Here is a 25,112-nt window from a genome sequence, read left to right on the forward strand (position 1 = left end):
ACATTCCCTCCAAGCACATTCTGAACTAGTGCTTGAGTTCATTGTCTAAATTTAATTCATAGCAGTGAAGAATGTAGAAAAGTTGAAACATAAGATTTTAAAAAATTCATTCATCAAAAAAATAGGCTGAATCACAATGAAACATCCTGTACAACTGTTATAAACTAATAGAAATGTAAAAAGTTGGACAAAGTTTATTTTTGGTGGAAAATTTGATATTATTAGGTTTTAGTGTTATCCCTTAACCAGACTTATGAAATAAGAAAAAAATTAGTATTTTATTACTTATTTTATTCTTATCTCACCACATAATTTGGTTATATCTAAAGAATAATTTAACTGGATGATAAAGGAGTAACATCAGAACAACTAAGACTCCAATTCTACTGTTCCAGAATTGGTGATTTTTTTTTTTTTTTGCTTTTCTTTAAGTGTTTGGCTGTCTGGTTTGCTGTTTGATCATCCACCATCTCTCCCATTTTTTTCTCTTTTTTTTCATTTTCTTTCTCTTTTTTATCCTTTCTTGGTTTTCTTAGTATTAATATTATAAGTCAGCAAATACCAAATTACACATACTCCAAGGACAGAAATGGTACCTAGTGGAAACATGGGAAGACAAAAAAGGGACGGAAAACATTCTTCCCCCAAAAATAAATTAGTACAGGATTCAGAGCAAAATGAAGAAAACAGATACCCAGATCCAGACTCCAACAAAACAAAGACAAACTATACCAAGGAACCCAATGAAGCCCCCAAACACAATGAAAGAAGAAATACTGCAAGTAATTAATGAGAATTTCATAGACTTGTTACTAGACATGGTCAACTGAAACATACAGGAAGCACTCAAGAAATTCCAAGACAACAAAAATAAAGAATATGAGAAAACACAAAAACAAATAAATGAAATCATATGAGCCCAAATAAACACCAAATAAACACCAAACTGAAACAGAAAACACCATAAATAGAGAGATAAATGAATTAAGGGTGAAAATGGACAATATTATAGAGGAAGAGACCCACGATATGGAAAACCTCAGAAAAAAGAATGAAACAGAAATACAAAACTAAATGGAAGGCCATTCCAGAAGAACAGAACAAACAGAAGACAGAATCTCAGAACGTGAAGATGAAGTGGCAAATAAAGGAAAAACTGAAGGCCCATTCAGGTACAGGAAGCCTCCAGAACACCTATCAGACTTGACCAAAATAGAACCACCCCACGGCATATTATCATTAAAACAACAAGAACAGAGACTAGAGAAAGAATATTGAAGGCTGTTAGAGAGAAAAAACAAATAACATACAAAGGTAAACCCATCAAAATCACTGCAAATTTCTCAGTGGAAACCTTAAAAGCAAGAAGAGCATGGAGTGAGGTCTTTTGGGCACTGAATGAAAATAACTTCAATCCTAGAATACTCTATCCAGAAAAACTATCATTCAAAATAAATGGAGCAATAAAAGTCTTCCATGATAAGCAGAAACTAAAACAATATATGACCACCAAGCCACCACTACAAAAGATTCTTCAAGGAATTCTGCACACAGAAAGTGAGCAAACAAAACCATGAAAGGGTAGGCAATACCAAACCACACGAGAAGAAAAGGCAAGAAAGTAGAGAGTAACATTGATTCAGCTACACACAATCAAACTCTTCATCAACAAAGACAACTACGTAACAAGGATCACCACATAATGATCAATACTGACACTGAATATTAATGGATTTAGTTCTCACATCAAAAGACACCATTTGGCAAACTGGATTAAAAAGGAATATCCAACAATCTGCTACCTACAGAGACCCACCTCATTGACCCAAATAAGCACTGGCTTAGGATGAAAGAATGGAAGAAGATTTACCAAGCCAATGGCTTCTGAAAACAGGCAGGGGTAAAAATAGTTATCTCAGAGAAAGTAGACTTCAAACTTACATTGATCAAGTGAGATAAAAAAGGATACTCCATACTAATAAAAGGGGAAATACACCAAAAGTAAATAACAATTACCGACTTATATGCACCCAAAGTCAATGCACCCAGTTTCATCAAACATACTCTGAAGGACTTAAAAACGTTTATAGACTCCAACACAGTGGTAGTGGGAGACTTTATTACCCCTCTATCACCAATAGATATGTCATCCAAACAAAAAAATCAATAAAGAAATCCTAGAACTAAATCACACCATAGATCAAATGGACCTAGCTAATGTCTACAGAATATTTCATCCAACTGCTGCACAATATACATTCTTCTGAACAGTTCATGGAACCTTCTCCAAAATTCATCACCTGTTAGGGCACAAACCAAGCTTCAGCAAATATAAGAAAATAGAAATAATACCATGCATTCTATCTGATCACAATGCATTAAACTAGAAATCAACAACAAAAACAGCAGTAAAAAAACATGCAAACAATTGGAAGCTGAACAACACATTGCTCAATGATGAAAGGGTCATTGATCAAATAGAGGAAATTAAAAGATTCCTGGAAGTTAATGAAAATGAAAACAAAAAGCTGTTTCTTTGAAAAAATAAACAAGATCAACAGACCCCTGGCAAACCTGACTAAAATGGGGAGAGAAAAAAACCTAAATCAGTAAAATCAGAAATGCAAAAGGGGAGATAACAACAAACACTATGGAAATCCAGGAAATCATCAGAGATTACTTTGAGAACCTATATTCTAATAAATTGGAAAATTTTGAAGAAATGGACAGATTTATAGAACCATCTAAAACTGAACCAAGAGGATATTAATTACCTGAATAGATCTATAACACAAAAAGAAATTGAAGCAGAAATCAAGAGTCTCCCAAAAAAGAAACATCCAGGACCTGATGGATTCTCTGCTGAATTCTATCAGACCTTTAAGGGAGAACTAATACCAACCCCCCTTAAACTGTTCCACAAAATAGAAAGGATAGGAACACTGCCTAACTCATTTTGTGAAGCCAATATTGCTTTCATCCCAAAACCAGACAAAGACACATCCAAAAAGGAGAACTACAGGCCAATTTTCATAATGAATATCAATGCAAAAATCCTCAATAAAATAATGACAAACCAAATGCAACAACACATCAGAAAGATCATACACGATGACCAAGTGGACTTCATCCCAGGGATGCAGGGCTGGTTCAACATATACAAATCTATAAATGTAATACAGCACATCAATAGAAGCAAAGAAAAAAAACAATTGATCATCTCAGTAGATGCAGAAGAAGCCTTCTACAAGATCCAACACCACTTCTTGACAAAAGCTTTAAGAAAACTAGGAATAGAAGGAATGTACCTCAACATTGTAAAGGCTATATATGACAAACCTACAGCCAACATCATACTTAATGGTAAAAAATTGAAATCATTTCCCCTAAAATCAGGAAAGAGACAAGGGTGCCCACTATCCCTACTCCTATTCAACATAGTACTGGAATTTCTAGCCAGAGCAATTAGGCAAGAAGAAGAGATAAAAGGAATACAAATAGGTAAAGAGACTGTCAAAATATCCCTATTTGCAGATGATATGGGCCAAAAAACTCTACCCCAAAACTCTTAGACACAATAAACAGCTATAGCAGGGTAGCAGGATGCAAAATCAACTTACAGAAATAATTAGCTTTTCTATACAACAGCAATGAACAAACTTGAAGGAATATATGGAAAAAATTCCATTTACAATAGCCTCAAAAAAATGAAATACCTAGAAGTAAACTTAACAAAGGATGTAAATGGTCTCTATAAGGAGAATTATAAACTCCTGAAGAAAGAGATCAAGGAAGACTACAGAAGATGGAAAGTTCTCCCATGCTGATGGATTGGTAGAATCAACATAGTAAAAATGGCTATACTACCAAAAGCAGTTTACATGTTTAATGCAATTCCCATCAATATCCCAATGACTTTTATAACAGAGATTGAAAAATCTACCCTAAAGTTCATTTGGAAACACAAGAGACCACGAATAGCCAAGGCAATACTCAGCAAAAAGATCAATGCTGGAGGTATCATAATAACCGACTTCAAACTATATTACAAAGCAGTAGCAATAAAAACAGCATGGTACTGGCATAAAAACAGACATGAAGACCAGTGGAACAGAACAGAGGACCTGGATATGAGTAGTGGGAGAAAATATTTGCAAACTACACATCAGACAAAGGAGTGATAACCAAAATATTCAGGGAACTTAAGAAAGTAAAGTCTCCTAAAATCAATGAACCAATTAAGAAATGTGCAACTGAACTAAAGTTCTGTTTAGTCTGAAATTCTGTTTGAATTTCTCAAAAGACGAAATTCAAATGGCCAAAAAGCACATGAAAAAATGCTTCCAATCTCTAGCAATAAAGGAAATTCAAATCAAAACCACACTAAGATTCCACCTCACCCCTGTTAGAATGGCCAAAATCAAAAACATCATCAACAACAAGTGTTTGCGAGGATGTGGGGAAAAAAGAACCCTCGTATACTGCTGGTGAGAATGCAAGCTGATGCAACCACTCTGGAAAAAGATTTGGAGGCTTCTTAAAAATCTAAACATAGACCTGCCATATGGTCCAGCAATCCCAGTCTTGGAGATATTCCCAAAGGAATGCGACTCAGGTTACTCCAAAGGCACCTGCACACCCATGTTTATTGCAGCACTATTCACAATAGCCAAGTTATGGAAACAACCAAGATGCCCCACTACTGATGAATGGATCAAGAAAATGTTGTATTTATACACAATAGAATTTTATTCAGTCATGAAGAAGAATGAAATCTTACCATTTGCAAGTAAATGGATGGAACTGGAGAACATCATTCTGAGCGAGGTCAGCCAGGCTCAGAAAACCAAAAATTGTACGTTCTCCCTCATATGTGGACTTTAAATCTAGGTCAAACGCAGCAATGTGGTTGAACTTGGATCACATGACAAGGGGAGAACATATATGGGAGGTATGGGAATAGGTAGAAAACCCAAAACATGAAAGTGTTTGATGTCCACACTCCAGAGGGTTTAATACAGAAAGCTTAAAGTGACCCAGGTTATCATGAGCAGGGGATCAGGAACCAATGAAAAGATCAGTTAGAGATGAATCAACCTGGGTTATAACATATTTGTACATGAAAGCAATGCCAGGAATCTTTTTGTATAGGTATCCTTAACTAAACTAGCAAAAACGCTTTGTCTTCCTTAAAAAAAAAAAGAGTAGTTTTTAGATTAAAATTTTAATTTTAATCAGAAATTTACATTGAGGCAAATAGAGAACTCAAACTTAAAACTATCAATTTTGTGGGAGGAGTGATACTGGGGTTTGAACTCAAGGTCTCCTGCCTGTGCTCTACCACTGGAGGCACTCCCTCAGCAAAAGCTACCAAATTCTTTTTCTCACTTATGTTCAAGGCAAGTATAAAACCTCCAAGAGTGGGAACTCTGACCTGAACTGCCTTCTGGGTGGGATCGGCATTTTCTGATGTAAGGGACCCAAAAGCATCAATGAGGCCGTTGTTTTCAGCTACATCTGTAGCAAGAAAATGTTTTCCTCCTAAAACATAAATACATTAGTTAGTAGCTTTCTAGAAAATAAGTACTTTTCACATGTTAATAATGAAAAAGGTATCACTTTAAAGAAAATCAATGTTTTGGTTTGTATTATTAAGCTAGACCAGTGTCAGAGAGCTGTAAGATGAACTCTGAAATGCTAATTTAAATTATTATAAGTATAACACATAATCTATATTTATAACAGAAACCTCAGCTAGAAAAAATACATCAAATAGTCACAGACCATAAAAGAAGATGTTGTAATTCCTGATATTTAGGCTCACAGACATTACAGACCCTTTCCATTTTTATTTAAGAAATAATTCTAACAAAGTTGGCTTTCAGGTTTTTCCAGACAAAGTGGATCAGAAACACAAAATGAGAAAGACAAAAGGGGTGCTGTATCCCCAGGTGTCCTCATGGTAGCTGGCACTGAGGGGAAAGAAGAATGGGAAACAGGGGGACTAGCCCCAAAAGGTACAACTTGGTCAGAAATAAGTTAGATAATGGTCATGAAAATACTTTGACATGATAGAGTTTACACAACCAAGTATTGAAAAGCAAATATATATGTGGTACCATTAAAGCCAATTTGATACAATACTCAATACCCATGATGTAAATTGTGTATCCTCTACTATGTGTAAGAAGGCGTTAGAAATATGGAACCCATTTTCATCACTTCTGTATGCCTCAAATAACAGCTACTATAGTTAGTGATTATCTAGAAATTCACTGTTTCTTTTCAGCCTGAGCTCATGTTCTCCCACTCACAGCCCATGCCTGATAGAAGGCAGCCTATGCTCTGGTCTCAGGGGGACACCATTCCCTCCATGTGTTTGCATTGTTGCATTTCATTTATTATTTTTTGGTTATGCCTTGATCATCTTTCCTCACCTCCACTCTTCCTATACAATCTCAGCATCCTTTTTAAATTTTTTTTCTTTTATTCATACGTGCATACAATTTTTGGGTCATTTCTTCCCCCTTCCCCCTGCCCCCTCCCTTACCCACCCCAACCCCTTGCTACCAGGCAGAAACTATTTTGCCCTTATCTCTAATTTTGTTGAGGAGAGAGTATAAGTAATAATAGGAAGGACCAAGGGTTTTTGCTAGTTGAGATAAGGATAGCTATACTGGGAGTTGACTCATATTGCTTTCCTGTACATGTATGGTACCTTCTAAATTAATTCTTCCCAAAGTAACCTTTTCTCTAGTCCTGGTCCCCTTCTCTTTTAAAGTATCTGCTTTAGTTTCTCTGCATTGAGTGCAACAAATGCTATCTAGTTTTTTGGGTGTCTTACCTAACCTCATACCTCCCTTGTGTGCTCAAAGTCCAACCCCCTTGTTGTCAGCACCCTTTTTTGAGACCCAGCTCAGAAGCCACTTAGTCTCTCATGCTTTCTTTCATCACACTATACAACCCTGGGGGAATTGGTGGCTCCCTCTGCCCACATAGAACTTTATTCTTTATTATTCCAGTAATGCAGGAATGTCATCTGGTTATATTTTATTTTTCCTCCAGACAACTGGACTTTAAACACCATGAGAAAAGAGATTGGGGCAGGTTTGACTCTGGTCTCCAAATCCTGGCAGAGTACCTGCAGAGTGGGAGCTCAAGAGAAGTTGTTGAGTTGTGAAGGCCTACATTTACATATTGTAATTAAAGGTGTGCAATATATAGGTCATGCTTTACCTGTTATTTTGCTCATCTCTGTTACTGCTGCATCAGCATCTGGTCCCAAAGCAATAAGATGAATGATGACCCCACTTTGCTTCACAGTCTCAACACAACTACCTGCAGTGTTGTCCTCCCCATCAGTCAGCAGCACTATTTCAGACCCATCTAATTGGGAATTTTTCTTTTCAATTGCCTGCAAACATAATTTAGAGCACAATTACCATACTAGTTCAAATGTAACAATAGGAAATTAGAAACTATTATAGGGGAAATAGGTAGAAGTAGGTATGATAGAAGAGAGGGGAAATAGGTAGAAGGAGGTATGATAGAAGAGAGTCTCTGTTTTAAAATCATGGAATCTGCAATTAACAATCCCTGGGAATTTTATGAAATATTTTTCTGCCTCCCAATTACAGATACTATCTATTCAAATGAAAGTAGATGGGGACAGAGCTTTGGAAAACCCCACCTAGACTAAATGGCAATGACATCTCAGTCTGGAAGAAATAATGTCAGTCAAGTACTCAAAGTTAAATTAAGTATCTTTTTCTAGACTATGCTTTCACAAGCCTGCAGTGTATAAAGTCTGTTGTACATACAGTCAGATGCCTTAAGAATCCACCTCAACATAAAAAGTAATTGATTCCAAATTAGAAAATAACTCACTATGCTTATAAATAAAATGTAGTTTAAATATATGTATGTTTAGGTCAGAGACCTAAATTTTCAACTTACTTTTAATAGAATGAGGACAGAACTAATCACATTAATGATGTTCAAAGACTACATGAATAATATTTATTGAGTACTATTTGTAACTTGAATCATTTTCCTGTAAAGTACCACATTCGAAATATAGAGTTCCAAATCTAAGTACCTGGAACAGCAGAAAAAGTCAAAGCAGCCCAGGATAACAACTGTATTTCATTTTTAATAATAGTTTTAATTGTACTGGGTTCTTTGAGTTCTATTTTGGGAAACTGAGTCCAGTCCTCTCACTCTTCCATTCTAAATATCACCATTGTTATTATTATAAGCTAGAAAATACTTAATTGCACACAGTACAGGAACAGTAACAACACCAAGGGCAATGACAGGGAGACAGAAAAAACAGGGAAACCAGTTTCCCCACAGCAAAAAATTAGTACAGGACCAGAGGGAAATGAAGAAAACAGATACTCAGATCCAGACTCCAAAAAAATGAAGATAAACTACGCCAAAGAACCCAATGGAGCCTGCAAGAATAATTTAAAAGAAGACATACTACAGGTACTCAATGAGAATTTTATAGAGATGATACTTGGATAGGGTCAACCAAAATGTACAGGAGACACTCAAGAAATTCTAAGACAACAAAAATAGAGAATTTGAAAAAGGAAAAGAAGAAATAAAGGAAACCATAGAAGTACTGTATAAACAACAATGTGAAACAGAGAACACGATGAATAAAAAGATAAATGAACTCAAGACAAAAATAGACAACATTAAAGAGGAAACCACCCAGGATATGGAAAACCTTAGAAAAAAGAACGAAACAGAACTGCAAAACAAAATGGAAGGCCAAACCAGCAGAATAGAACAAACAGAACACAGAATCTCAGAATTCGAAGATGAAATGGTAATTAAAGGAAAAACCAAAGAACTATTAATTAAACAACTCAAGACCTGTGAAAAGAAAATGCAAGAACTCACCAACTCCATCAAAAGACCAAACTTGAGAATCATGGACATCGAAGAAGGAGAAGAGGTGCAAGCGAAGGGAATGCATAATATATTCAACAAAATAATAACAGAAAATTTCCCAAATCTAGAGAAAGGTATTACCATACAGATGCCAGAGGCCTCCAGGACACCAAACAGACCAGATCAAAATAGAACTACCTCACGACATATCATCATTAAAACAACAAGTTCAGAAACTAAGGAAAGAATATTGAAGGCTGTAAGAGAGAAAAAACAAATAACATACAATGGTAAACCCATCAAAATCACAGCAGACTTCTTAACAGAAACGTTAAAAGAAAGAAGAGCGTAGGGCGAGATCTTCCAGGCACTGAATGAAAATAATTTCAACCCCAGGATACTCTACCCAGCAAAACTATCATTCAAAATAGAGCAATAAAACTCTTCCATAATAAGCAGAAACCAAAACAATATGTGACCACAAAGCCACGACTACAAAAGATTCTTCAAGGGACTCTGCACACAGAAAGTGAAACCCAACATAACCATGAAAAGACAGGCAGCACCAAACTACAGGAAAAGAAAAAGCAAGAAAATAGAGAGTAACCTCAACTTAGGTACACACAATCAAACCTTCAAACAACTAAGACAACTAAATGACAGGAATCACCACATACCTATCAGTTCTAACACTTAATGTTAATGGACTTAATTCACCCATCAAAAGGCACCGCTTGATGAAATGGATTAAAAAGGAAGATCCAACAATTTGTTGCTTATAGGAGACCCATCTCATTGATAGAAATAAGCATAGGCTTAGGACGAAAGGCTGGAAGAAGATTTACCAAGCCAATGGCCCCTGAAAACAGGCAGGAGTAGCAATACTTATCTCTGACAAAGTAGACTTCAAACCTACATTGATCAAACAAGATAAAGAAGGACATTCAATGCTAATAAAAGGGGAAATAGACCAAAAGGAAATAAGAGTTATCAACCTGTATGCACCCAATGTCAATGCACCCAATTTCATCAAACATATCCTGAAAGACCTAAAACAATATATTAACTCCAACACAGTGGTTGTGGGAGAGTTTAACACCCCATTATCATCAATAGATAAGTTATCCAAACAAAAAATCAATGAAGAAATCCAAGATCTAAATATAAAACAGATCAAATGGACCTAGTTGTTGTCTACAGAACATTTCATCCAACTTCTACACAATATACACTCTTCTCAGCAGCCCATGGAACCTTCTCCAAAATAAACCATATCCTAGGGCACAAAGCAAGCTGCAGCAAATATAAGAAAATAGAAATTATACCATGCATATTATCTGAAAACAATGCAGTAAAACTAGAATTCAACAACAAAAGTAAAGACAAAAAACATGCAAATAGCTGGAAACTAAATAACTCATTACTTAATGAACAATGGATCATTGATGAAATAAAAGAAGAAATTAAAAAGTTCCTGGAAGTCAATGAAAATGAAAACACAACCTACCGGGACCTATGGGACATAGCAAAGGCGGTCCTGAAAGGAAGTTTATAGCATATATTAAAAAGACTGAAAGATCCCAAATCAATGACCTAATGATTATCTCAAACTCCTAGAAAAACAAGAACAAGCAAATCCCAAAACAAATAGAAGGAGAGAAATAATAAAAATATGAGCTGAAATCAACAAAATAGAAACCAAAAAAAATACAAAGAATTAATAAAACAAAAAGCTGGTTCTTTGAAAAATAAACAAGATCAATACACCCCTGGCAAACCTGACTAAAATGAGGAGAGAAAAAAACCCAAATTAGTAGAATCAGGAATGCAAAATGAGAGATAGCAACAAACACCATGGAAGTGCAGGAAATCATCAGAGACTACTTTAAGAACATTGATGCAAAAATCCTCAACAAAATAATGGCAAACTGAATTCAACAACAGATCAAAAAGATTATTCACCACGACCAAATAGGCTTCATCCCAGGAATGCAGGGGTGGTTCACCATACGAAAATCAATAAACATAATAAACCACATTAACAGAAGCAAAGACAAAAACTACTTGATCATCTCAATAGATGCAGAAAAAGCCTTCAAGAAGATCCAACACCATTTCATGATAAAAGCTCTAAGAAAACTAGGAATAGAAGGAAAGTACCTCAACATTATAAAAGGTATATAAGACAAACCTACAGCCAGCATTATACTTAATGGAGAAAAACTGAAACCATTCCCTCTAAAATCAGGAACCAGACAAGGATGCCCACTATCTCCACTCCTATTCAACATAATACTGGAATTCCTAGCCAGAGCAATTAGTCAAGAAGAAGGAATAAAAAGAATACAAATAGGTAATGGAACTGTCAAAATATCATTATTTGCAGACGACATGATCCTATACCTTAAAAATCCAAAAAAGTCTACTCAGAAGCTTCTAGACATCATCAATAGCTATAGCAAGGTAGCAGGATATAAAATCAACAGAAAAATCATTAGCATTTCTATGCACTTACAATGAGCAAACTGAAAAAGAATGTATGAAAAAAGAACCATTTACAAAAGCCTAAAAAAGAAACAAATACCTAGGTGTAAACCTAACAAAAGATGTGAATGACCACTACAAGGAAAACTATAAACTTCTGAAGAAAGAGATTGAGGAAGACTATAGAAAGTGGAGAGATCTCCCATGCTCATGGATTGGTAGAATCAACATAGTAAAAATGTCTATACTCCAAAAAGTAATCTACATGTTTAATGCAATTCCAATCAAAATTACAATGACATTCATTAAAGAGATTGAAAAATCTACCATGAAATTTATATGGAAACACAAGAGGCCATGAATAGTCAAGGCAATACTCCGTCAAAAGAGCAATGCTGGAGGTATCACCATACCTGACTTCAAACTATATTACAAAGCAATAACGATAATAACAGCATGGTACTGGCACAAAAACAGACATGAAGACAAGTGGAACAGAATAGAGGACCCAGATATGAAGCCACACAACTATAACCAACTTGTCTTTGACAAAGGAGCTAAAAATATACGATAGAGAAACGACAGCCTCTTCAACAAAAACTGCTGGGAAAACTGGTTAGCAGTCTGCAAAAAACTGAAACTAGATCCATGTATATCACCCTATACCAATATTAACTCAAAATGGATCAAGGATCTTAATATCAGACCACAAACTCTAAAGTTGATACAGGAAAGATTAGGAACTACTCTGGAGTTAGTAGGTATAGGTAAGAACTTTCTCAACGAAACCCCAGCAGCACAGCAACTAAAGATAGCATAGATAAATGGGACCTCATAAAACTAAAAAGCTTCTGTTCATCAAAACAAATGGTCTCTAAACTGAAGAGAACACTCACAGAGTGGGAGAAAATAGTTGCCATCTACAAATCAGACAAAGGACTGATAACCAGAATATATAGGGAACTTAAAAAACTAAATTCTCCCAAAACTAATGAACCAATAAAGAAATGGGCAAGTGAACTAAACAGAACTTTCTCAAAAGAAGAAATTCAAATGGCCCAAAAACACATGAATAAATGCTCACCATCTCTAGCAATAAAGGAAATGCAAATTAAAACCACACTAAGATTCCACCTCACTCTTGTTAGAATAGCCATCATTAGCAACACCACAAACAACAGGTGTTGGCGAGGATTCAGGGAAAAAGGAACCCTGTTACACTGCTGGTGGGAATGTAAACTAGTACAACCACTCTGGAAAAAAATTTGGAGGCTACTTAAAAAGCTAAATATTGATCTACCATTTGATCCAGCAATACCACTCTTGGGGATATACCCAAAAGACTGTGACACAGGTTACTCCAGAGGCACCTGCACACCCATGTTTTTTGCAGCACTATTCACAATAGCCAAGTTATGGAAACAGCCAAGATGCCCCACCACTGACAAATGGATTAAGAAAGTGCGGTATCTATACAGAATGGAATTTTATGCAGCCATGAAGAAGAACGAAATGTTATCATTCGCTGGTAAATGGATGGAATTGGAGAACATCATTCTGAGTGAGGTTAGCCTGGCCCAAAGGACCAAAAATTGTATGTTCTGCCTCATATGTGGACATTAGATCAAGGGCAAACACAAAAAGTGGATTGGACTTTGAGCACATGATAAAAGTGAGAGCACACCAGGGAAGTGTGAGGATAGGTAAGACACCTAAAAAATTCAGCTAGCATCTGTTGCCCTTAACGCAGAGAAACTAAAGCAGATATCTTAAAAGCAACTGAGGCCAATAGGAAAAGGGGAGTAGGAACTAGAGAAAAGGTGAGATCAAAAAGAATTAACCTAGAAGGTAACACACACGCACTGGAAATTAATGTGAGTCAACTCCCTGTATAGCTATCCTTATCTCAACTAGCAAAAACACTTGTTCCTTTCTATTATTGCTTCTACTCTCTCTTCAACAAAATTAGAGATAAGGGCAAAATAGTTTCTGCCAGGTATTGAGGGGATGGGGGGAGAGAGAGGGGGCAGAGTGGGTGGTAAGGGAGGGGGTGGGGGCAAGGGGGAGAAATGACCCAAGTGTTGTATGCACATATGAATAATAAAACAATAATAAAAAAAATTTAAAAAAAGAAACATAAATTGATTATCAGCTCTGATTCTTCAAGCCCTTCAGTAGCTTTCTGTTGTTCTTAAAGCAAAATTACAAACCTCTTGTATTTGTTTTGATGCTTTGAAAGATTCAGTCATTGTCTATTTCTCCAAGGACATTTTACACTCTCTTTGTCAATCTCTAGTGCCACCGGCTCCTAGCATTTCTTAGAATCATTCAGTTCTTTTTCACCTCTGTCCCTAAAAACTTTGTGTTCCCTGTTCTATAGGAACCATTGGTTCTGTCTTATCCTTCAGATTTTAGTTCTTGTCTTTTAGAGAAGGCCTCAGTGGCTCTCTACCTAAAGCAGTTCTCAGTCTTTCTCATTCTCCTTATCAGATCATCCTGCTGCATTGCTTCACAACACAGTGTCTGTAATATGTAGGTACTATTTTTTATTCATGTATGTAGCATGCACCACAGAGGGAAAAAGATTTGTTTGGCACATAACAAGCAGAAAGTAAATAAATGATGAAGAAATGAAAACACGAACAGCCTTATGTGCTAGTCTTCATTATTATCCCATTACCCATGAGGTAATGAAGGATGAGAGAGGTCAAGAATCATGCTTAGGGTCACAAAACAAATAAGCGACAATTGTGATTTTAACACAGACCTACACGTTACAAACTGGTTACAATCTGTGTAATTCATAAAAGAGAGAGATTCAATAGAGTTGGGGGAGGTAGAGAAAGCTAAACAAAGGGGAGAGGAATTTGAAGAATTGGTAAAATTTTAGCATATAAAGATGGGAAGTAAAATATGTTAAACAGAAGAATTACAGGTGTAAAAGTACAGAGTCAGCCGGGGGCTTGGAGAACAATGTGGGCAGTAAATTGCTTGCAGCATAGAGTGTCAGGATGGGAACCTGAGGAAAAGACTAGAAATATAGATAAGAGGAAACTTAAGGCTTAGGAAACTTTTGAGTAACATTAGACTGGGAAAAACAGACAATTTTATAGACTGTGAGTGGAAAAGAGGATTTCTATGCAAGAAAGTGACATAATTGATATTGTTATGCATCAAGATGAATGTTTGGATAAAATTCATGGTTTAATATAGAAATTATTGTTCTAAGTATGTGACTCTAACACTTCACTTAATCCTTATGATAATCCTGTGGTATTCTTTCCAATTTCCTGCACTTTATAAAGTGTAGAGAATCCTAAGGGACTGAAAAGTTCAGTAAGTTTGCAGAGCAAGGAAGTAGCAGAGCTGCTACTGTGAAGTCAAAGATCACATTCTTGCTCACGAGGCTTGCTCTACTTATGACCGCCTGTGCTCCATTGACGTTCATACCTACAGGTCAGTTTGCCTTGTCTGAATGTCACCTAAGCTGAAAGGAGAACTGGCCCAAAGAGGATCACACTGTGTAACTTGCTTCACTGCCTCAACAGTTGATGGTTGTTGTATACAACCACACTTATGTTAGCACCAGCCATTGTACAGTTACAAAAGAGTAAGGTCCCTGACTTCATTGTCCTTATAATCTAGTGCATTTTGTGCTTATTTATTCCCTCACAATTTCCTCAATATTATGCTGATGTACTCAAAATCAAGTGAACTTTTTCTATGTGCTGTGTCCCGTGTCCCTTAGTTTTAATTATTTTAAATTATGTAGCAAGAATGCACAGCAGCACTTCATGTTAAAATGTCCTAAAAACAAAAAAAATTTGCAGCGTGATTTTCACCTGAAATGCAGCTTGAATTCCTTTACAGATGGAAGTTCCTCCACCAGCTACTGAAGGTAAGCTTTCCAGCAGCGTGTTTCGTTCAGTGTTGCCTTTTATTTGGATTAGTTCACTTTTAATACTGGCAGTACTATCAAAGTGAACCATCCCTACCCAGGATCCATTTTCAACAGTCTGCAGCAGGAAATATTTTGCTGCTTGATTCATTCGGTTGAGGCGGTCACTAAGCTGAATGAAAAAGGATGAGAAAACAACGAGGTGATTTTCAGCTGGAAGATAACAGCAGCTCACACAAATAAGCATATAAAATGTATTGGTAGGAATTTTCTATAGATGTTAATGGAATTTTGAAGAAAGCAATTATCATTTTTTCAATTGATGCAACTGAAAAATATGGTTATCTTTATTATGGGATACATACAATTAATTTAGTAAGCTTTTTACCTAGAGCTCATTTCTGGCGCCAGTTAGAGGTGGAAGTTAGGGTAGAGATTGAGTTGGAATTAGGGGTGATGATTCACATCTTAGAGCATCTCTAATTACTCCTGAGATCCTTTGTGCCTGTTGTCTTAAGATGAAATCGCACCTCAGAGCTCACAAATCAACCAAAGTATCTTGAACTCCAACCACGTTCGAAATTACCCAATTTACTGGGGACTAGTCAGGTGACTAGTGAAATTTGCATGAACTGTAGCTAAATTCTGAGAAATCCAGTCCCAGTCCTTATTGACCCATTTCCTCTTCTTCTCCTAACCTTTTCCCACCCCTTCTCTACCATTGAGTTAACTGGAACTGACTCTTAGGCAACCCATCAGGACTCATATCTGTCTTCCTAGATGATTGCCCAGGACATATGTGTACCTCTTCTTGTATTTGTCTTCTCCAGTCCCTCATCAGCACACTCATGAGTGGTACCTACCCAGAACCCCAAATTTCCTTCTGATTTCCTAAACCCTCTCATAATGAAACACTTGTATGTCCCCATATCCGAGAGCTCTTCACTCTTTTGCCTTGCCTTTATACTGGATCTACCAGCACCCTGTGGAGGGCAGGCTGCCCATCTCTCAATCGGGAACATTTCCTCAACCATTGTGTGGGTTGTGATCCAGCACTTTGTTGTCCTCTGTGAAGTCCTGTGTTCTTGTGGTGCATTTCATTAATCTGCATCATTCTCTGCTCTTGTCTCATAAGCATTTTCAGTAAAAGGGTTAAAAGCAGTTTCATATTTCAATCTTTAGTTTTGATCTTCCCAGTAAACAACCTTAGAGGTCTCCTTGGTCAATCATCCATGTTTTAGAAAAAGTAAAACAACATTCTTAAGTTAGATCTTCTTAACTCTACTGACATATTTCTTTCTTTCTTTCTCCACTTTATTTTATTGGAGATTATTGAGGTCACAAGTGATGGTACTTTATGCCACCATGCAAGCTGGAACAAGCCAGGTACAGGTAGAGGTTAGTGTGTTCTTAGTATCCTGTTACCCCTGTTGCTATGTCCAGGAAAAAATGGTCCCATGTACTTACAGACATGCTTCCAGATTTATCAAGAACCAAGCACAAAATTCTTTCTCTGGGCCTCAGCAATGAGAAGACAGGTGGAGGGGGCGATGTTTCCATAGGTGTGGAATTTTTAAAGTCCTCAGAATTGCTGATTACCTCCCATGTACTTCTGTAACCACATTTTATGTTTTGTAGACTTGGAGCTTCCTGGTTATGGTTTTTTTCATTACAGAATTCAACTACCTGAAAGGTTAACAAAATTAAAAAATAATATTACTGTACTATGCATTAAAAATCCTAACTACAAAAGTGAAAAAATTAAAATGCTCTGAAAATGTACTTTTATTGAATAAAATGTAATGGCAATCAATATTATCGTTTAAGTAGATTTTTTTGTCAGCCATTGTTCAGAGAACTCTCTATTAATATACTGAATCCTCATTTCACCTAGACAGCTATTTTAAGATCAGATATGTCAGGGCTGGGGATGTAGTCTAGTGGATGGATTGCTTCTCTGCCATATGAAAAGACTTTAGTTCAATCTCTTGCACTGTAAGAATAATAATAATAATAACTAATAATAAAATTAAAAAATGAATAAAATCAGCTATAACCTTGGTCATAAATTCTGGTAGCAATGGTTGGCATACTTACTGAATCAATACTTTGCATAAACATTATGGAAGCCTTTTCTGTTTGAACTTCATCAGGGAAGAACTGACAGTCTTTTTCATACAGTTTCGTGGTAGAATTAGTTCTGCATGTTCTAAATACACAGCTGCCTCCTTGGCATGTGTAAACTCTGTTTAGACCAGAGATACCTGTGGAACACCTGAAAATAGGTGACAGTCTTTGAGTCAACAACCTCGTTCTTAACACTTTAAAACATCTTAAATGGTTCTCTTCATGATGATCTTTGTGTCAAGATGCCTTTCTGTGTGTACCATGTACTTTCTATGCTGACAGCAAAGGTTGAGAGAGCTAATCCAAGTATAATCTTTTTTTTCCCAAGAAAGTATACTGGGAAAATTTAAATGTGATCCTAAGATATACATAATGGCTGAATTCTCTGCTGGGATTGAAGCTGCTGGTTTCTTGCTTGGCCATCTCTCCTGCTGGTTTTGTGGTGGAAACTGCACTGCAGGCACACCTGGATGAGAGAACTTGTGAAATCATTTACTTTAAGAAGCTTGAAGGTCTGTGCAGATTTGTTTTGAACATTTGAGAAGCATTTTTATTCAAAGGGAAATGCCAATGGGAACCAAGAATGAGGTGCTGTCGAGAAGGACAGTAGAATAAGGAGTGATGGTGGCATTTTTAGCATTGGTCATGGGTGGCAGTGATTACTGAGCACAGGCTGAATGTGAATATATCTCATTTTTTCCAGAGGCTTCCAGTTCAAATTCCGGAAGCAATGACTGGATTTCACTGAGTATGTAAGGAGTCTTTTAAATATATTTGTGTTCCTGTTGGCTGCAAACCTGGCGAACATAAGGATGCTATCTTTATGAACAATCTCGATGAATATTCTGCAGAAGAAACACCATTTATGACATAACCATTGTGGTCCATGTAGCATTTTAAACATGCATCCCTGAAAACTACAGTGGGCAGAGGAAGGGCCTTCATGGAAATCATGTGCTTTTCAGTTTACCTTTCAATTTGTGACAACGTCTGTAGCCCCAGCAGGACCTGTAACATTGATGAGGCTGCCAACACCCAATTTTAGGCAAGTGTTTTATCACCTGAGCCACAAGTGATAATGCCTTAATAATGGCACCCAATTTTGAATGTATTCCCCTCCAAAAATTTTGCTTACTTGACCTCAGTCTCAAGAGGATCCTCCATGAACAGCTGTGATGTTAGTTTGATTTTTTTAAATGACATTTTAAAATCTCTGAGAAGTTCCTAGTTGAGTTGTTGAAGTTGCTTGATACCCAACTTAGCTCACGTTAGCAGTATATAACCAGTTTTGTTCATTTTATGGAATATGGATGTTTTATGGTCTTCCACCTATAGTAAGTTCATCTACATAGAGTACAAGTTTAGTCCAATGAATTCTGGCACCCTTGGCAGAGAGGTATAATATTTCAAATTCCCCACAAACTGTTAACTATTAAATTTATTAAATTTTATATATGCAATCAGCTGCTTTAAGATTAATTTTCTAAAAACTTAAAAGCAGTTTTGTCATAAAACATCTATTATCTTCATTGGGACAAAAATACACAATTATCATTTGAAAGAAGTCAAAGCAAGGAAAATAAGACCAGCTAAAAGCTCGAGGTAACCTAGGAGAGACAGATAGTCATGCCTTGTTGCTTCAATTTTCTTTGACTTAGTGCTGTAGAAAGGCTGGTCTTCATTGTACTCATCAAACACTCCCCAGCGGAGATGGGCCCACTCGTGCACAAGCAGTCTACCTGTGGGAAAGCATTTTCAAAGATGGTCATAATTCAACTGACAAACTTAGTATCTTAAAAATTTGAATGGCACACACCTGTAATCCCAGGACCTTGGAAGAAGAGGCGGGAGAGTCAGAAGTTCTAGGCCAGCCAGGGCTACATATCTCAAAAAGAAAATGTCTTTTTAATGAAGATATTCCTTTAATTATAAAAAGCATTTAGATTTAGGTATCCCTAACTCTCAACATTTAGATTTACTTATGAGACGAGGCTACTGTATTAAAAGACAATGTATAGTGTATTCTCTTTTTATCCCACATGTTAAAGAATATCTCTGGAATATATACAATATTCAAAGATGACTAAGATTTGGGTTTTGGTTATGCGAGCAGGGGCAAAAAGTCTTACATATTGTGATGGTTTATGGCTTTTCAAACATGAACCCTATCAACAGTAATTCTGTTGTGTTAAAATACAAAGGGTATGCAGTTAGGAATAATAAAACACATGTCCATAAATGCTCTTGAGGGGGTGATAATGAAATAAGGATTGGGAAGCACTATTACAGACCATATAAAATTGTGTGGATGTGTAAAGGAAGTGATTCACTTCTGATACATGAAGGATTAATTACATGAAACAGAAAAAAAAATTGTGGCAGTGCTGAAGCTTGAACTCAGGGCTTTGCATTTACCAGGTAGGTGCTTTTACCACTTGAGCCAACCCCCAACACATTTTGCTTTAGATATTTTCAACATAAGGTCTCTCATTTATGCCTAGACCACACCCTTCTATTTAGAATTCAGGCATAGCTGGGATGACAGGCATGTGCCCCCATTCCCCATTTTACTGGTTGAGACAGGGTCTCCCTTACTTTTTTCCAGGGCTGGCCTTGAACTGCAATCCTCCTCATCTCTACCTCCTGACCAGCTAGGATTATAGATACATTCTATGTGCCCAACTGAAACAATAAATTTTAATTATATATTAACTACAATACCAGATATTAAGAAATATAAAGATGTGTAAGATATAGTCATTATTTTGGAGAAGTTTTGAGAGAGGGAATTAGATTACAATATTACTTTAAGTATTTCAGGGTGTGTATCAGAATACGGATGAATCCACACCTTTAGATGCAGAAAGAAGGAACAGCAGAACTTTTAGTGATAAAATTGGGGAAAACTTCAGAAGAGACAGAAATGGAGAGGATACTAGATATAACTTGGTTTTTTTTTTTTTTTTGGTTACAATGAATGCTTCAGTGTGCAAATGACCTCATATGAGATCTGACACATGGGGAAACAGCAGTGTTAGGCAGAAGTCCTGCCTCTCAAAGCATGGTCCTGGACCAGAAACATCCACATCACCTGGAGCTCATTGCAAATGCAAATCTCAGGCCCAGCTTAAACTTACTGGATCAGAATTTGAATTTTAACAAGATCCCAAGTTATCCCTTTATATATTTAACTTTTAAATTATTGGCTTAAGATTTCCTGGACAAATGAAACCAGGTGACTAGGAATAGAGTTATAATTTTCAGTATGGAAGGGAACAGCCCAATTATCAGCTACTGGAACAGCAGTTTGGTGAAATGTTTAAAAAACGAAAACTGCCTGCACCTGTGGCTGTCTTCATAAACAGGTCCACTGTCATACTTGCCCCCTCCTCAGGTTGCCCCAGCTACCACCCACCTTAAAAGCAGTCCCTGTGACTCAGAATTCCACTCCATCTCCACTGTCATCTCAGTTGGGCTCTTTGTTATTATTTGAAATAGAATTTCTATTCTGTGTATGCATTTGTGTGCACATGTGTGCACACACTTTAATGTCTGCTATGGCAGCCTCCAGGCAGAACCTGGAGTTCCTGCCTGGGTGGCCCAAATGAACTTTCCAAGTATCAATTTTCCTTTGTTATTGTAATCATTGTTACCACAAATTTGCATAGATCTTGAGGGCTCACTTGTTCATCTTATTTTTCTAAAACCTGTGTTAGGGCATGGTTTTCAGAATGTGAGTTTTTCACACACACACACACACACACACACACACACACACACACACCCCACACCATTATGAAATAAAAATCTGCCTGGGAATAAGGGTGGAACCTGTCTCACTGTCTCAGTAACGAATAAGGCTGAGGCTGGAGGTTGAGGTGTGGGATATGGAAAGACAAGCGCTCAGATGGAGCTATTGGCTCGAAGAGAAATCTTCCTGTTCTATGGCAGCTGGTTTAAGGTTTTCTGGGTAAAAAAAGAGAGAGATAAATGTAAGTTTAGATGAGGGTGGGGACTTCTATTTGCTCACTGAAGACACTTGTCAATTGATGGGAGTGAGAATAAAAAGAGTGGCTAGAGATCTTGAGAAAAATGGTAGAAATTTTAGAAAGCTTCTATGGGAAATGAGAAAGGGTGCTCAGATAAGCCAAGTAAAAATATTGTTGAAAAGCACTGAAGGTTCCACTGAGCTTGGAAACTGTATTTGTAGTGATGTGAATTAATATTATAATTTATAATAACATATAACAGGAGCCTAAGAGACTGACTGAGTCAATCAGCCCTAAGGATTTAGTAAGTTGACTGAAAGCTACCGATAAGAGAGGTGGGGAATCGAGCCATTTGTACTTGGGTTGAAGTGACTGATTTCACTGGTTATGCCTGCTAGAAAGGAAGTATAGTGGGGAGGGTGGAATGGATCAAGCAGACAAGAGAACATGAGGGACATCTGGTTAGGGTAACATATGAGAAACAGGTCAGATTGGGATGTGGGGGGTGATGGAGCTTTTAAGATTGGAGTAGGGAAAGCAGTCCAGATAATGACTAGGACTGGCTGAGTGCTGGCAGGCAAGAGAGTTAGTGAATGCTCAATGGACAGGCAATGGAGAGGATTGTATGAGGATTCATGAGACGTTTCTTTGAATAGTGACATGAATTGGGCCATCCTTTAACAACAACTTTCATTTCCTTTAAATAATCTGGGTAAAGCACATTCATTTGGAAAATTGTTCTTAACATTTAGATCAATCTAGATGAAATTGCTATTGTGTGTGTGTGTGTGTTTGTGTGTGTGCGTGTGTGAGTACTGGAGTTTGAACTGAGGGCTTTGCATTTGCTAGGCAGGTGCTCTACCACTTTAGTCACACCTGCAGCCCTTTTGCTCTGGTTATTTTGGAAACAGGGTCTTACTTTGCTTATGTCTATCTGGACTGCAGTCCTCCTGTTTTAAGTTTCCCACAGTATCTGGGATGACAGGTAAATGACACAAATCCCAGCCTTCTTCTGTCGAGATAAGGTCTTGCAAACCTTTTGCCTGGGCTGGGACTGGAACCAGGATCCCCTTGATCTCAGCCTCCCATGTGGTTTAGGATGACAGGAGTGCACCACCATGCCCAGCTATTGGCTGAGATGGGATCTTGAGAACTCCCTGCCTGTGCTGACCTCAAACCATGATCCTCCTGATCACAGACTCCCAATTAGCTAGAATTACAGGGGTGAGCCACTGGCACCTGGCTGAAGTTTCATTTTAATAGATATAAATGATCAATCTTAGATAAATTCATCTGGTATAACCAAGTAGTTCGAATAATAATGTCAGCAACAAGCTGCTTATGAATGTTTTCTCCTGACCAGCAACTGGCATCATGGCTCTTTCCAGCTTGCTACAGGTCTAGTTTCCATGGTGCTGGCTATGATTGGTTAATATTCACCTGTGGAGAACTGGAGCATTAAAATCTAAAAGTATGGCTTTAGAAAACATTTACTATTTCTCCTTTCTTTATAAATTTCTGAAGACACTGTACATACTGTATTATCTGAATTAATGTTCACAAAAATTCTACAATGTATAAACTTGTCTATTCACCATTTTGCCAGCAATACACAGAAGGCGGGTAGGGCACTTCTTTCAGGTCACACTTCTAATAAACAGAAGATCCGGGATTCAAACCTAGAGACTTATTTTCCAAAGCCTGCTCTCTCATCCTGAGAACCGACCTGCTTATTGCAAAGTTAGATGTTTTAACCAAATCTCTTACCTGGTGGTCCATATTCATTTAGCTTTTTCCCCAAAACAAAATCAGGGGTGAAATGAATGTATTCTGCTTTTTCTTCACATTCTGTGAACTGCCTGGTGTATGGTTCATCTCTGCCTGAAATGGTGGGTGGTGCAACTCTAACATCAGCCTGTGAATGTTTAAAATGATTGTTTTAATCAATAATGGAAATGAAAACTTTTAGAGATTCTTACACAATTTGTGACAAGACCAGAGAGCATCAGAAAATATTCTTTTTGTCAGAGATGATGCTGACAACTTACATGTGTGTAGCTCTCATATGTGGGCCTCTTGTATTGAAGACTGTCCTCCCAACTCTCAGGAATTAATACAGATACATTTTTGAAAAAAAATCTTTTTTGTGTGGCTTCGAACAGATAAGTAGATGCAGTAGTCACTATTTCCTGAATCAAAGGAAAAAATCTGTGAGAATGGCCAAGTAGGCGCTCATGCCAGTCATTTCCCACCTTTCATTGTTAATACAAAAGCAACTGACTAATAAGCAGGGTCTCTCCTGTAATTCCATCTCTGCCACTGTCTATCCCAAACTCACTTTATCCTGCACATGGAAAGGCTTCTCAGTCTTCTATCCTGTTGCCTCAAAAGGCAACTGTGTTATCTTGGTGACTAAAGGGATTGAGTAATGTGAATTTCTATCTGGACTTTGGAGTCATTTGCTTGATTTCAACACTAATGTTAGCACTTTCTGAGTTACAGATCTTGGTTGATTTATTTAATTCTCTGAAGCTCAGTTTCCTATCCTCCTTTAATGGACATTGCTACACTAGTTATCTTTATGGCTGGCATGAGGATGGAATGAACTAGAAAGGATGCTGCATATAATTCCATCCTTTCAAGTGTTCAGGTAAAAGACTTGAAGTCTTCCTTGACTCAGTATTTCCTTCCTTCTTCCCCTACACTCTCATCCAGACCATCAGAAAGTATCGTCTGACAATCTCAAAACATGTTCAGAATCACACATGACCTCCCTGTCCTTGTCACCATCACTGTCACTGGCTAAAACTTCCCACCTGATTCTTTCTACACCTCTATTCTGCAACAGCATTTATACAGGATGTGTGGCAAGTGCAAGCCCTCCACCATTTCCTCCACACTGCAGTCAGAGAGACCAGAACACACACAGGAGCACATTCCTCTCTGCTCTGAACACTGCAGGGATTCTCAGCACACTCACAGTGAGAGCCAGTCTTTCCAGTGGTCTGCGCCCTGCTACCTCTTCCAGCTTCCTCTAGCCCGCATCCATTTGCCCATTCACTGGTGTTTCCTTGATCACATCAAGCTGTTCTCCCCTCTAGGCTGTTCCTGTGTCTCAGGGTTTCAATGAGCTCTTCCCTCACTCACATTCATCTCTGGATGTCACACCATCAGCAAGGTCTTCCCCAACTATCCTACATCAAACAGTTACTCACATCTCCCTTTATCCTAGCCACTCACCACACTCTGTACCTCTTTCCTGGTTCTGTGTGCTCCAGCAACCTACCACTTGTCCTGCAGGTTTATTTTTACTAATTACATTTATTAAAAAAATGCACACTCCATGAGTCCTTGTCTTTGGTCTTGTGGTGAGATTGGATGGAACCCCATCTAGAGCTTCCATCTCCCTTGACCCTCTCCAGCATTGTCCTCACTACAAACCCCCTGCTTTTAAACTTCCTCCAGTACTTAGAAATTTGCATAAGAATTATTCACAATCAATGTTGTTTTCTTTTCTATAATTCAACCAGAAAAAATTTCATTTTCCTTACCTTAAGTTGTTCAATTATGTTTTCATCTTCTGGCACACCAGGATCAATAGCAATGATAACATCTTCATAACCATTATCATTCAGCTTAACAAAGGAACTGTTTGACCCCTGTAGCAGGTAGAGGAGTAAGAGGAAAACTAAACCTTGAAATAACCCCAT

General features: G+C 37.4%; 1 protein-coding gene across 1 annotated transcript in view; it reads right to left on the bottom strand.

Moving 5' to 3' along the window:
* LOC109674346 (calcium-activated chloride channel regulator 4-like) overlaps nucleotides 1–25,112 on the bottom strand; it is a 33,759-nt gene extending 8,647 nt beyond the window's left edge. The window contains exons 1-9 of the mRNA XM_074079574.1: nucleotides 24,954–25,112; nucleotides 23,451–23,591; nucleotides 23,170–23,317; nucleotides 19,044–19,152; nucleotides 17,384–17,561; nucleotides 16,754–16,972; nucleotides 15,231–15,458; nucleotides 7,237–7,414; nucleotides 5,435–5,541 (exon numbers count right to left, since the gene is read on the bottom strand). Coding sequence (XP_073935675.1) covers nucleotides 5,435–5,541; nucleotides 7,237–7,414; nucleotides 15,231–15,458; nucleotides 16,754–16,972; nucleotides 17,384–17,561; nucleotides 19,044–19,152; nucleotides 23,170–23,317; nucleotides 23,451–23,591; nucleotides 24,954–25,112 — 1,467 coding nt within the window. The remainder of the gene's footprint in view (nucleotides 1–5,434; nucleotides 5,542–7,236; nucleotides 7,415–15,230; nucleotides 15,459–16,753; nucleotides 16,973–17,383; nucleotides 17,562–19,043; nucleotides 19,153–23,169; nucleotides 23,318–23,450; nucleotides 23,592–24,953) is intronic.

Source organism: Castor canadensis, chromosome 7, assembly GCF_047511655.1.
Source record: "Castor canadensis chromosome 7, mCasCan1.hap1v2, whole genome shotgun sequence".
NCBI lineage: Eukaryota > Metazoa > Chordata > Mammalia > Rodentia > Castoridae > Castor > Castor canadensis.